We start from the raw sequence: 13781 nt of genomic DNA, 5'->3' as shown, positions 1-13781 counted from the left end.
GGCAGAGGGAAATCATCCTTCGGACTTGCCCTATTCAAATCTCGGTAGTCAACACACATGCGTACCTTTCCGTCCTTCTTAGGAACGGGTACTATGTTTGCAATCCAAGGAGGATATTCACATACAGATAAGAAACCAGCCTTCAACTGTTTTTCAACTTCTTCCTTGATTTTTAAAGCCATATCAGGTCGTGTTCTTCGTGGTTTTTGCTTTACAGGCGGACATTCTGGTTTGAGAGGTAGCCTGTGCATAACTATATCCGTGTCTAAACCAGGCATGTCTTCATATGACCAGGCGAAGATGTCAACATACTCTCGAAGCAACTCAATCAACCTTCTCTTTACATCACTTTGCAAAGCGGCCCCTATCTTGACTTCTCTCTTTGCCTCTTCTGTACCGAGGTTGATGATTTCTATGGCTTCTTGATGTGGCTGAATAGATTTATCTTCTTGTCTCAAAAGTCTTGCCAATTCCTCGGGGACTTCACAATCTTCCCCACTATCCTCATCAGCTTGGTCAATTGGATTCTCAAAGATATCAAGACGTGGAACTGTAACATTATCATTTTTGATGGAGTTCGAGCCGGATCTGCACGATGGATGATTTATGCCTTAGAATGCAACACATAAAAAGGAAGAAAAAAGGAAATCTTTGCCATTTTTGAAAAAGTTTTTTAAAGTAAAAACAAAAATGAAAGAAATGGAACAGTAATTGCATGCGAAGATATGATTTTCATTCAATATTAAACAAATTGAAACACATGGGGGGCCCTTCTTTATACAAGAGGTCAAAAATGCTTAGGGCGAAGCATATGACTTATTGAAACAAGAAAATTACATCTCCATAAAAGTGACTTTGGGGATGTCCAAGATAGTCCAATTGTTGAGTTCCTGTCCAGGCGCAGCATCGCAAATGAATCTGGAGAGATCTTCTTCATCATCATCATCCACGGCGAGAACCTGACTTCCAGAACTGGTGCTTGCACTGACGAACACTTGAGAAATGGGGGGAATCACCTTCTTTCCAGGAGTTATGCTGAGCTGAGTAGAGGAAGATGGCTGATACCCAAGGCCATACTTGTCTCGCTTCTCATGAACATCAATCAGCTTGCCCCAGGCACTATGGGGAGTACCAGCTTCTAAGAAAGCCTTAGCATCATTTAAAGACGAGAGGGGCGCTCCGGGTTCCTTCTTATTCTCGACCACAGGGAGTTTGTCAACTGACACAATCTCTAAGGCTTGAAAAGGTGTCTCTTGTATCTCTCCCTCCACTTCAACATAACGGTATGATGCCAGATTATTGACTATCAAATCTTCTTCACCAGTGATCACGACAATCTTGTCATTCACAACAAATTTCAAACACTGGTGGAGAGTAGATGTCACAGCTCCAGCAGCATGAATCCAAGGACGACCCAAGAGGCAAGTGTATGAAGGGTTTATATCCATAACGTAGAAGGCAATGTAGAACATGTGAGGACCAATCAAGACAGGCAGATCAATTTCTCCTTCCACGGACCTTCTAGAACCATCAAATGCTCTAACACTCATAGTGCATGGTCTCATCATAATCCCATCCATACTCAGCTTAAACAAAGTGGCCTTGGGCATCACATTAAGGGAAGAACCTGTATCAATCAGAACTCGAGACAACACAGCATCCAGACACTTGACGGAGATATGCAATGCTTTGTTGTGTGCTCTACCCTCAGGTGGAAGTTCATCATCAGAAAAACCCAAACAATTACCAGCAGCAATGTTGGTCACAACCCCTTCAAACTGAGGCACGGTAATGTCTTGAGTCACGTGAGCGGAAGCCAGAACTTTCATCAGAGCATCACGATGAGCTTCAGAATGCACCAAGAGAGACAAGATGGAGATCTTGGCTTGGGTCTGATCAAGTTGGTCAATCACTTTGTAATCACTTTTCTTAATGATTTTCAAGAGTTGCTCGGCATCTTGGGCATTACGTGTTACAGGAGGATCAACAGCAACTTGCTTTCCTTTTGCTTGTGTACTAGCCTCTTTATTGGTCTCTTTAGGAAGTGGAGGAGGGGCAGCAAAGATCCGACCACTACGGGTAATGCCACTAGTGCCAGTAATATTAGTGATGCTCGAATTACCCACCGGAGGACAATCATATTTCTTCCCTCGAATATACACGGCATTATAACTCCAAGGAACAGCCTTAGAATCATTCACAGGAGAGGGAACAATAGACGAGGTCGAAGGAGTCGAAGGAACATTTGGAACCTGAATAACCAATGGAGTTCTCGGAGCTTGAATGACCAAGGGAGTACTCGGAGCTTGAATGACCAAGGGAGTACTCGGAGCACGAATGACCAAAGGAGTACTCTGATTCTTTGACACCTCAGCAGGATGGTAAGGTATCTCTAGAGTAGCCACATCTTCGACAGGAACGACCCTTTCCACTCTAAGAACACCTTCATCCATTAGTTTCTGGATTTCTTCTTTCAACCTAGTGCATTCCTCAGGGTTAGAAGAACATTGCAAACAGTAATCATGTAGTTCACACAAAACCTTCTGTTGTATAAGATATTCTCTGACAACTGCTAGCGGCATCCTTACCTCATTAACATCACTCACTAGGATCTGATCATTACATAACTCAATAGCATTGGTCGCACCGGCATGAGGAGGCATAGGATTATTCTGCACATTAGGACCAGCAGGAGTGAACGAGATGAGCTTGCCATCGAGAAGATCCTGGACTTTCCACTTGAATGCCCTGCATTTCTCAATTGTGTGGCCGGGAGCCCCAGAATGAAATTCACAATGAGCATTCGCATCATACCCAGGAGGAAGAGGGTCAGGTGGAGGACCCATTTCGCGGAGTTGCACTAATTGACCAGCAAGTAATTGGGGAAGAAGCTGAGCATACGGCATTGGAACCAGATCTATACGCCTGTCAGGGTATCTTTGCCTCTGTGGACCTCTTTGACCTTGAGGCCTAGGATTCTGTTGGCGATTCTGAGAAGCAGCAGCTTGTTGTTGTGGTACGAAAGGCTGTTGGGGTGCCATCCATGGTTGTGGAAGAGCAGCAGCATATGCTTGAGGGACATACGGACCTGGAACAGCATAAGGCATCGGATAATAAGGAGGTGGAACAGCAGAATATACAGGAGCTCGACCTTGGTCAACAGAGGCAGTGCTAGTCTCACCTTCCTTCTTCTTCACAAACCCAGAATACGGCTTCTTACCATTACCACTTGAGTTGCTAGGATTAGTAACACCTTGAATGGTACCAGCTTTGACACAGTTCTCAACCCTCTCACCAATGATGACCACATCCGAAAAGGAAGGCGAAGTATTACTAACCATATGCTGAAGATACGGCCCTTTCAGAGTTCCCATAAACAGATCAATCAACTCGCGGTCCAAGAGAGGAGGTTGGACACGGGAAGCAAGTTCACGCCACCTCTGGGCGTATTCTTTAAAAGACTCTTCAGATTTCTGTGACATATTTTGCAGCTGGGCACGGCTAGGAGCCATAGCAGTATTGTAGTGGTATTGTTTCAAGAAGGCATCAACAAGTTCTCCCCAAGTACTGACATTAGACCTCTCGAGTTTCATATACCACTCCAACGGGGCTCCAGTGAGACTATCCTGGAAGAAGTGCATAAGCAGAGGTTCGTTCTCAGCGTGAGCGGCCATCTTACGGCAGTAGGAACGAATGTGAGTCTCTGGGCAGGTAACTCCCTTGTACTTATCAAAATCTGGCACCTTGAACTTCGGGGGAATAACAATCCCAGGTACCAAGCACATAGCAGCAGTGTTAAAACTCGAAGTTTTAGCGACCTCAACAGCCTTAAGGCGTTCTTCAAGAGCTTGGTACATCTTAGCAGTCTCGGTCAACTCAGCAGTGAGATCATGTTCAAGATCAATAACCTCATGGTGGTCGTCCACTACTTTCAGTGTCTCATTAATAGGAGTCTCTTTAGTCTTCACCCCTCCGTCAGCAGAATTGGTAGGAGTATCTTTGACCAAACTAGCGACACTTTTTCTGAGTTCATCCTGTCCTTGAACAACGGCATGAAGAGTCTCCATAAGTTGGGCCATTCTTTCCCCCATAACATCCATATCCCTACGGAGGGCAGCTTGATTCTGTTCAAATTGTTCCATGATTCTCTCGTTGCTCCGGGTGCGGTAAGGATGTAAGAAAGTCAGCTTCGTCGTCGGAAAAGAAATCTGTTGCTGAAAGGGACCCCAATTAGTTTCTTGTACAATAACCTGAAAAATGCAATGTGATAATGTGAATGTATGAGTGCATGTGTGCATATGACGTGATGTGCCATTTTCAGAGTATCCAAGATTTAATATTGATCCAGAATAGCTAACAACGTGACAAAAGGTAAGTATCAAGAGAAACTAGTTCTTTTTTATTCATAACAGAAATTTAAACTTGGGCAAGCCATACATCAACAAGATAGTTCAACAAGGGAAATAAAAGACCCCATCCAACAAGTCTGGTGGTGGTCGAAACATACAGACTTAAACATCAATCCATCTGAATATAAAACAGAGGTCCTCCTTGTCTGAAGTGCTCATCGCTCCACTTCTTAGTTTCATCAAACAGTTTCTTGGTTGCTTCTCGATCTCTTCCTTTAAGAAGGCTTTGGATCACCTCATCTTTGCGAAACAAATGCCCATCCAGCTTCTTGCAGCACTCCCTGAGTTCGTCACATCCTTTGCATTCTGGGAGATAATCTTTCTCAGATACGTCCTCCATCATTCGATCTCTGAGCTTGGCATTTTCTTCTGTTAGTCGAGTATTACGGAGGTGACTTCCTTTCAGTTGAGTCTCAATTGCCATTCTTTTAGTGGTCTCTTCTTCCAGTTTCTTTTTCAGATTCTTCACTTCAACTCTAGCATCCCTTTCTATCTTGAGCTTATAAGCTTTCAAGTCTTCTCGGTACTCTCGCTTGAGTTTCTCTTCTGCCTCTTTCATGGCCCTTTTTAGGATCTTCTGGTGATCCTCGACAATAACAGTAGTATCTCTTTCACCTTTTTCCGTTCTAGCCCTCTTTTGAACTCTGGAAGATCCTCCCTTCAGCATTTTGGCTTCGTGTGTCAACTCAACCTTTTTCTGGTCCACAAGACAATGTTTCGGTTGCGCATCTGACTTCTTTTCGTGCAATTGGGTACTTTCCATATTTACTGGGATGCAATTCTCAGCAGGCATAATGGCAATTGGAACCTTAGGTGGTTGCTGTAAGTTTAAGAGTGCGCCTAAGAGGGGGGGTGAATTAGGACTTTGAAAATTTATCCGGTTTTATGAGAATGCTTGTACTTATTTTTCTGGTTAAGTGTTTGAAGGTTCTTGAATAGTTCTTTTCTTTTCTTGATAATAGTGATGGAAGCGGTAAAATGCGGAAAAGTAAAGAACACAACGATATATACTGGTTCCCCTCACAATCCGAGAGTACTCCAGTCCCCTTTCAAACACGAAAGAGATTTTACTATTGTTAGATCTTTGTACAAGCCTATACTAAGACTCCTCCTACAATCTTCTAACAAAACCACCAAGAACAATCCTCTTGGATTTCAATAAGTCCTTAAGAGAACACCCTCCCTAAGGATACCTCTTGTTTCCAAAACTATGGACAACAAGGTTACAACTACCAAGAACAATCCTCTTGGATTTACCAACTTGATTATGAGAACAATCCTCTCACTAATCAAAGACCCTTGCTTCCAAAAATCCTGGATAGCAAATCAATAATAACAAAATATATTTTGAGTAGAAGTTTTGATACAATGAATCAATCACTTGATTGATCTTCCCTTTCAAGTAAACAAATCTTTTAATGTAACACAAGTGTTTATGAATGGTATGAAATGTTTCTTTGCAATATTAAAAGAAAATATATGCAAGAGGTTTCAATGAAATTTGAAGTATATGACACTTGGTGTTTATATGAAGATTTCTTGATGTATAAGATTTGTATGAATTTTTGAATGAAAGAGGTGATTTGATAAATCTGAAATTCTGTGTTTTATAGCCTCTAAAACACCCCTACAAAAGATCATAATCCATGGAAGGTTGCCAATACAAAGGGTGAAGAGGTATGTCATAAAAGCTGTTGGAAAAGATATAATTTTTCAAACTGCGCACAGAGGAACCGGTTCCCAAAATATGGAACCCGGGTTCCCTAACCCAACGTTAAGAAGAATTTCAAATTTTGAACTGGGGAACCGGTTCCCAAAAACTGGAACTCGGTTCCTGACCCTTTTAGCGCAAATAAAAGTTGGCAGAAGTCTTGGGGAACCGGTTCCTCCAATTTGGAACCCGGTTCCTAAGAATGAAAAACTCAAAAAACTTTATGGAAAGGTTTGAAATGATTCTAGGATGTATGTAAGATTTATAGATGATGTATATATGTTTGAAAACACTTGTTATGCATTAATAGACTTGCTTTGCCATAAATCTTAATACCTTAGATCAACCAAGCTTGAAACCATTGAGGAAATCTTGAATCTTGTTTCTTTTTAAAAATACTTGATCCATTGCTTATTTGATCTTTTTGCTCATCCTTTATTGATGCATACTTATGATAGTTGTCTTCATCAAAACATAGTATGGTAGAAGCTTGCCTTCACATTCTCCCCCTTTTTGATGATGACAACCTTTGAAATATGAAGTATAATGCTCTTATGTGAATGCTCCCCCTAAATTTGATAACTCCCCCTTGATCAAAGCTCTCCCTTGATTCTTGAGAAATATTATTTCTTTGTGGCTGCAAATGTTAGGTACAAGCAAGCATACACATATACACAAATATCTTCTCCCCCTTTGTCATTATCAAAAAGGATGGGAAAAAGATAAATTATTATAAAATATGAACACAAATAATTCTTTACCCATGAGTTTTACCTCATTGGTGACTTCATCAATGATCAAGCATTCTTCCTTAGTGAATTTGATCTTGAAGCCTTTGTCACAAAGTTGACTTTTGCTTAGAAGATTTTGCTTTAGTCTTTCAACATAACGTACATCCTCAATGGATATGAAAGTTAGTGATCCAACTTTGTTAATGCCAAGAATTCTTCCTTTAAGGTATTCTCCATATGTGAAATCACCCTCGGACTTTAAAACTAGATTTGAAAGTTAGTTCATGTCTCCCATCAAAAGCTTAGAACCACCACTTGATAAAAACACCATAGATTTTAAGTGGTCCTCAAGCAAACCTACAAAACAAATTAAGTTTGATTTGGTACCCAATGTGCTTTGGGTCCATCATAGTTAGTTCCTTTCTTCACCCATACATAATGTCCACTAGGAACACTAAAGTTCCTTACATAACAAGCATTGGGTGTGTGACCAATAATACCACAATAAAAACAAGTAGGTTCAAAGTTATTTCTATATCTAGGAACATATGGGACACCTTCCAACCCAATTTGTCCTTTTTCATACCTTTCAAGGACTCTCTTTAATTGAACAATTTCAAAAGAAAATGATTCACAATTCTTGCATGCAACACTATTTTCTTGAACACTAATCATTTTTTCCTTGTCATCTTTTTCTTCTATTATCTTAACCTTCTCTTCTAAAGATGATATTATTTTCTTTTGAGATGAGATAGTTTTATAGAGAATTTTGCACTCATTTAACAATTCATTTATAGCCTCTTGAACATCATTATCAAAAAGAGAAAATTCATTACTAACCTCATTGTCTTCATCATCAGAATGGTGTGTTGCTACCAATGCAAGATTCGCATGTTCTTCATCTGAAGATGAACTTATTTCATTGTCATCCCATGCTACATATGCTTTCTTTGATTTTTTATCCTTATTTTTCTTGAAGTATTTGTTCTTCTTTTCAAGTTTAGGGCATTCACTTTTGACATGTCCTCTTTCTCCACATTCAAAGCATTTAATCTTCCTTGTTGGTACTTCATCTTTAATGATCTCCTTTTTCTTTTCTTTTCTTAGAAATTTTTCAAACTTTTTGATAAACTCATTATCTTCTTCACTAGTGGATTCATCCTCTTGATTGCTATCATGATGCTTGACTCTTGTCTTCAAGGCAATATCTTTTGAATCTTTCATTTGAATTTCATGCGTTTCAAGTCTTCCGAGTTCTGTTTCATATTCTTGAAGTTTACCGAACAAGGTTGCGGAAGTCATCTTTGATAGATTCTTTTTCTCGGATATCGCCGTTACTTTCGGTTGCCATTCTCTTGTTAAAGATCTGAGCACCTTTAAATTTAGTTCTTCGGTAGGGAGAGTCTTACCGAGTGCCTTCAAGTGATTTGTCAAATGAACGAATCGTTTTTGCAATTCGAGAATAGTTTCTCTGGGCTTCATTCTAAATAGTTCGTACTCTTGGCTTAAGGTATTCAATCTTGATCTTTTAACTTCAGCGGTACCTTCATGAGTTTCTACAAGAGTATCCCAAATTTCCTTTGATGTTGTACATGTTGATATTCGGAAGAATTCATCCATACTAAGAGCACCATGAAGAAGACTGATCGCCTTTTTGTCAGCAAGAACTTTCCTTCTATCATCATCGTTCCATGAAACTTTAAGCTTTGTTGATTCAACACCATCGATGATAGTTGTAGGAACAAAGGGACCATTTTGGACTGCTTCCCATACTTCTTCTCCTTTTGCTTCTAAATGAGCCTTCATTTGGATTTTCCAAAAGTCAAAGTATTCACCACAAAATAATGGAGGCTTGTTGTTACTACCACCATCTCTAAAAACTGGATTCTGATTTGCGGAAGCCATTCTGGATCTTTAGGAACAAGTTACCTATAACTTGCTCTGATGCCAATTGTAAGTTTAAGAGTGCGCCTAAGAGGGGGGGTGAATTAGGACTTTGAAAATTTATCCGGTTTTATGAGAATGCTTGTACTTATTTTTCTGGTTAAGTGTTTGAAGGTTCTTGAATAGTTCTTTTCTTTTCTTGATAATAGTGATGGAAGCGGTAAAATGCGGAAAAGTAAAGAACACAACGATATATACTGGTTCCCCTCACAATCCGAGAGTACTCCAGTCCCCTTTCAAACACGAAAGAGATTTTACTATTGTTAGATCTTTGTACAAGCCTATACTAAGACTCCTCCTACAATCTTCTAACAAAACCACCAAGAACAATCCTCTTGGATTTCAATAAGTCCTTAAGAGAACACCCTCCCTAAGGATACCTCTTGTTTCCAAAACTATGGACAACAAGGTTACAACTACCAAGAACAATCCTCTTGGATTTACCAACTTGATTATGAGAACAATCCTCTCACTAATCAAAGACCCTTGCTTCCAACAATCCTGGATAGCAAATCAATAATAACAAAATATATTTGAGTAGAAGTTTTGATACAATGAATCAATCACTTGATTGATCTTCCCTTTCAAGTAAACAAATCTTTTAATGTAACACAAGTGTTTATGAATGGTATGAAATGTTTCTTTGCAATATTAAAAGAAAATATATGCAAGAGGTTTCAATGAAATTTGAAGTATATGACACTTGGTGTTTATATGAAGATTTCTTGATGTATAAGATTTGTATGAATTTTTGAATGAAAGAGGTGATTTGATAAATCTGAAATTCTGTGTTTTATAGCCTCTAAAACACCCCTACAAAAGATCATAATCCATGGAAGGTTGCCAATACAAAGGGTGAAGAGGTATGTCATAAAAGCTGTTGGAAAAGATATAATTTTTCAAACTGCGCACAGAGGAACCGGTTCCCAAAATATGGAACCCGGGTTCCCTAACCCAACGTTAAGAAGAATTTCAAATTTTGAACTGGGGAACCGGTTCCCAAAAACTGGAACTCGGTTCCTGACCCTTTTAGCGCAAATAAAAGTTGGCAGAAGTCTTGGGGAACCGGTTCCTCCAATTTGGAACCCGGTTCCTAAGAATGAAAAACTCAAAAAACTTTATGGAAAGGTTTGAAATGATTCTAGGATGTATGTAAGATTTATAGATGATGTATATATGTTTGAAAACACTTGTTATGCATTAATAGACTTGCTTTGCCATAAATCTTAATACCTTAGATCAACCAAGCTTGAAACCATTGAGGAAATCTTGAATCTTGTTTCTTTTTAAAAATACTTGATCCATTGCTTATTTGATCTTTTTGCTCATCCTTTATTGATGCATACTTATGATAGTTGTCTTCATCAAAACATAGTATGGTAGAAGCTTGCCTTCACAGTTGCTTGTACAAAGGATTAACCTTCGGGAAAGGCAACAGACGATCTTTAACTCTATCCTCAACCCAATCCGTGTAGGCTTGTTTGGCAACAGCATTCTTTTCACCTAGAGAAGTCTGATCATCTATATGGATGCTATTCCAAGCACTCCTCACCTTTTCTAGACCCTTTGGATTGGTTCCCTTTTCAAAGCAAACGGATTCGAATATCTCTTTGTCCAAAGGCTTGTCTTCAAGTGCAAAACCCAACTGACGCAACGCTAGCTTAGGATTATAATTGATAACACCTTTTGTTCCTATGAGAGGAACGTTGTCAAAAATACCACAGCTAGTTATAACTTTCTCTACGTCCATCCCAGTAGGACACCAGACAATGTCATCTCCAGTAAGCCCCATGATCCTTTGATGCCATTTCTGAGTAGAAGTAACGAAAGGACCACTTGTAGGTAGGTGGGACTTAAACCAGGTGTATAACAACGGCAAACAATTTCTTATGGCTCCTCCTTTCCCATATCGAGAGTGAACAGAATAGTATGTATCAGCTAGCAAAGTAGGGACCGGATTCTTCTCCACAAAAAGACATATAGCAGCCAGATCAATGAACTTGTGAATGTTAGGGAACATCACGATCCCATAAATCAAAACGGCCAGAAGGGCGTTGAAGGCCTCCCACATCTTTTTGTTAGCCAACTCTTGGGCCTTCTCAACCAAGAAACTCATATAAAAACCCTGAGTGCTACCATTCTTCTTCCAATTCCCAAGAACGTCTTCTATGCTCAAATAAAGAGCGTTGGCAATGTTGTTCAAATCAGGTTTCTCTGGGACACACACGAAAGGAACCTTGTGTTGAATCTTGATATTGAGAAAGTGAGAGTACTCCTCGAGAGTGGGAGCCAACTGATAGCCTGAGAAGGTGAAACAACGCAAGTCAGGATCATAGAACTGGAGAAGAGTAGATAAACCCCATTCGTCGACGTGTGAGTCCAAAAGAGTCAAGATGTTTCCATAATTCTCAGTGAACACAGTTTTATTATGACCAGTGATCAATCCACCCAATTGCCCCAACTGAATCAAGCCTTCGCGATGGAAACTGTAAGTGTGAGTACGCCTTGTAGCTTCTCTGGTAGCGGTCACGTTGTTAGCCATCCTGGGTGAAAAGTAATAACCTCGGATACCCTGAAAAATGGCATGCATATGAGAAATAATACTATTTTCTTTTTTCTTTTTCTTTTTTTTTTATTACATCTTTTCTTCTTTTTTCTTTGGAAAATAAATATGCCATGATGAAAATGATGCAATGGAGGTTCTCCCAATATGAGAGAGTTGTTGTGTCGTCTCTGAGCAGAATCACAAGTCATAAGGTCAAAGGTTCGGCATAGGTGCCACACAGCCATAAGAACAATAGTCACCAACAGAACAGAATAGTCACCAACGGTACCTGTCATGTATATCCCTCCCCACTCAGAGGTGAATCTAGGTCAGGGTAAGGTCATGAAACGCAGTATACGGTCCGCCCGAAGGTAAGCATCATCACAGCGCGGATGCGGGTGACGATAATACCTCCGTTTGAAACCACTACTCTGCTCGTAGTCACATGATCCATCCCGAGACGTACACCTCGAGACAAACCATGCTCCCACTCTATCCTAGGGTACCTAAAGTGCACTCATAGCCTGGGTATTGGGCCTTTTACCTCATAGAACATCCCACCCAACCTGCAAAACAGAACAGAAGACCCCAAGGAACACAGAATATAATCCATATGCATGATGTGCGAACAGAGATAAACATGATATGCAAGCAGAAAAATAAACATGCAAACATATATACAAGGTATGGACATAAAAACAAATAAACACCCAGTAAATAAACAAACAAACGCAGGCTAGGATCGACTCGCTATGGATGGACCAGCAACAGGTCTAGCAACATCCCCAGCAGAGTCGCCAGCTGTCGCACGCTCGCGAAAAATGACCAGAGTCGCCACCAATATATTTATCCCATAAGGGAAAGGAATATCAGACAACCTAACAAAGGAAGGAACAGGGTCTTGCGACCAGAGAATCAAGGTACGGGAGTCGGTTACGCAAGGGGAAGGTACTAGCACCCCTCGCGCCCATCGTACTCGATGGTATCCACCTATGTTTGTTTCTATCTAAAGGGTGTATAACTATGTCTATGTCTAAATGCAAAATGAATGCAAAATGTAGGGAAAATAAAGAACTGTACTCGCACGGGCCCTACCCCGCTGCCTACGTATCCTTTTCAGGAATCAGAGTTACCGTAGCTCGGCTAACGATTTTCTGTTTGTTTTTTGTGTTTTTTAGTTGGGCGGCGTTAACGCTCACGCTCTTGCACAAGGGGACAGCCTAGGATGCAATGGAGCGGAGATAACTTGCCCTTAGAAAGGAGAAAAAGAGATTGGTTTGTATCTTTTAAGGGTAATTCCATGATGACGAGAACCCACTACAAGGTCTCGCATCACTTCCTCACTTTTGTTTTAAGTCTGAACATTTATTAGGTTTTTTTGAAGTGTTTTTGGTTGGTGTTTTTTAAGGGATTTTAACTTTGTGACTTAGATCATACCAAAAAGAGTTTTGTTTTGCATATTTAGAGAACGCACATCGAGGCCTACGCCACAATCGTTTCTCTAAATAGCGGCTAAGAAATACATCGAGGCTTCACACCTCAATCATTTCTTCTCCGCTAAGTAAAGGAAATACAAAAAGAAGTTCTTTTGTGAATATTTAGAGAATGCACATCGAGGCCTACACCACGATCGTTTCTCTAAATAACGGTTAAGAAATACGCCGAAGCTTCACACTTCAACCATTTCTTCTCCGCTAAGTAGGAAAGAACATACATCGAGGCCTACACCCCAATCATTTCTTTCCTACTATGAAATGTAGTAACGGTATGATCTTCATCGATATTTATTAAGTATTTTAAAAGTTGAAAGGGAAAAGAATGAAATAGGGAACTATATCTAAATTCTAGTCTAAGTTGTCTATACAAGGGGATTAAAATGAAAAAACTATACAATTTATTAACAACAAAAAAACTATACATGGAGTAGGTAAAGGAAAATCAATATGCGACAAATAAAATTGAGAGCTATATCAAACAAATGATACTCACAAGCACACATAATTCTATACAAAAAATTGAGACTAAAAAATAATTCCTAAGTCTATTAGAGATTTATTTACAAGGAAGTATTAAAAACAAAGAAATCTCGAACATATTGTAAAGAAAAAAGTTTATTAAAAGGACTAAAAACAATAAAAAAATATAACAAAGATCGTGACAATTATTTACACACCCTAAAATATCTAAACTATCTACACATTGATTTTATGCATTTTTTATTTGAAGAAAAGGGAATTATGAGTTAAAAGTAAAAGAAACAAAATTTAAAAAATGAAATGAGTTCTAAACTACCAGGGGGTGCTGAAGTAATTCCTAAATGAACTAAAACTAGTGTTAAAAGCATTCTGGGCCCAAACAGGGGGAGGTGGAGAGAGCATGGGCGTCCAGGCCCAGAGTCATTGTGTGGTGGTGTACTAGCATCTTAGAGGTGTGATCCAGAA

At 39.7% G+C, this 13781-nt stretch overlaps 1 protein-coding gene across 1 annotated transcript; it reads right to left on the bottom strand.

Moving 5' to 3' along the window:
• Positions 1-10188: 10188 nt before the first annotated feature.
• On the bottom strand, positions 10189-11337 carry LOC131651929 (uncharacterized). The gene is made up of 3 exons (XM_058921657.1): positions 11154-11337; positions 10515-11009; positions 10189-10421 (listed from the first exon to the last, which is right to left on the bottom strand). Exons 1-3 carry the CDS (start codon positions 11335-11337, stop codon positions 10189-10191), a joined length of 912 nt encoding a protein of 303 aa, XP_058777640.1.
• Between the last annotated feature and the right edge of the window lie 2444 nt (positions 11338-13781).

This window comes from Vicia villosa, linkage group LG1 (genome assembly GCF_029867415.1).
Source record: "Vicia villosa cultivar HV-30 ecotype Madison, WI linkage group LG1, Vvil1.0, whole genome shotgun sequence".
NCBI classification, from domain to species: Eukaryota; Viridiplantae; Streptophyta; class Magnoliopsida; order Fabales; family Fabaceae; genus Vicia; species Vicia villosa.
This window is presented reverse-complemented; position numbering and strand designations above follow the sequence as displayed.

Excerpts from the sequence above, each read along its gene's own strand:
- LOC131651929 (XM_058921657.1), bottom strand. The coding sequence starts at position 11,337 with ATGGCTAACAACGTGACCGCTACCAGAGAAGCTACAAGGCGTACTCAC. Across the intron at positions 11,010-11,153 it reads CTCACACGTCGACGAATGGG|AGAAACCTGATTTGAACAAC; the intron begins GTTTATCTACTC and ends TGTGTGTCCCAG. Across the intron at positions 10,422-10,514 it reads GAAAGTTATAACTAGCTGTG|ACAAGCCTTTGGACAAAGAG; the intron begins GTATTTTTGACA and ends TTGCACTTGAAG.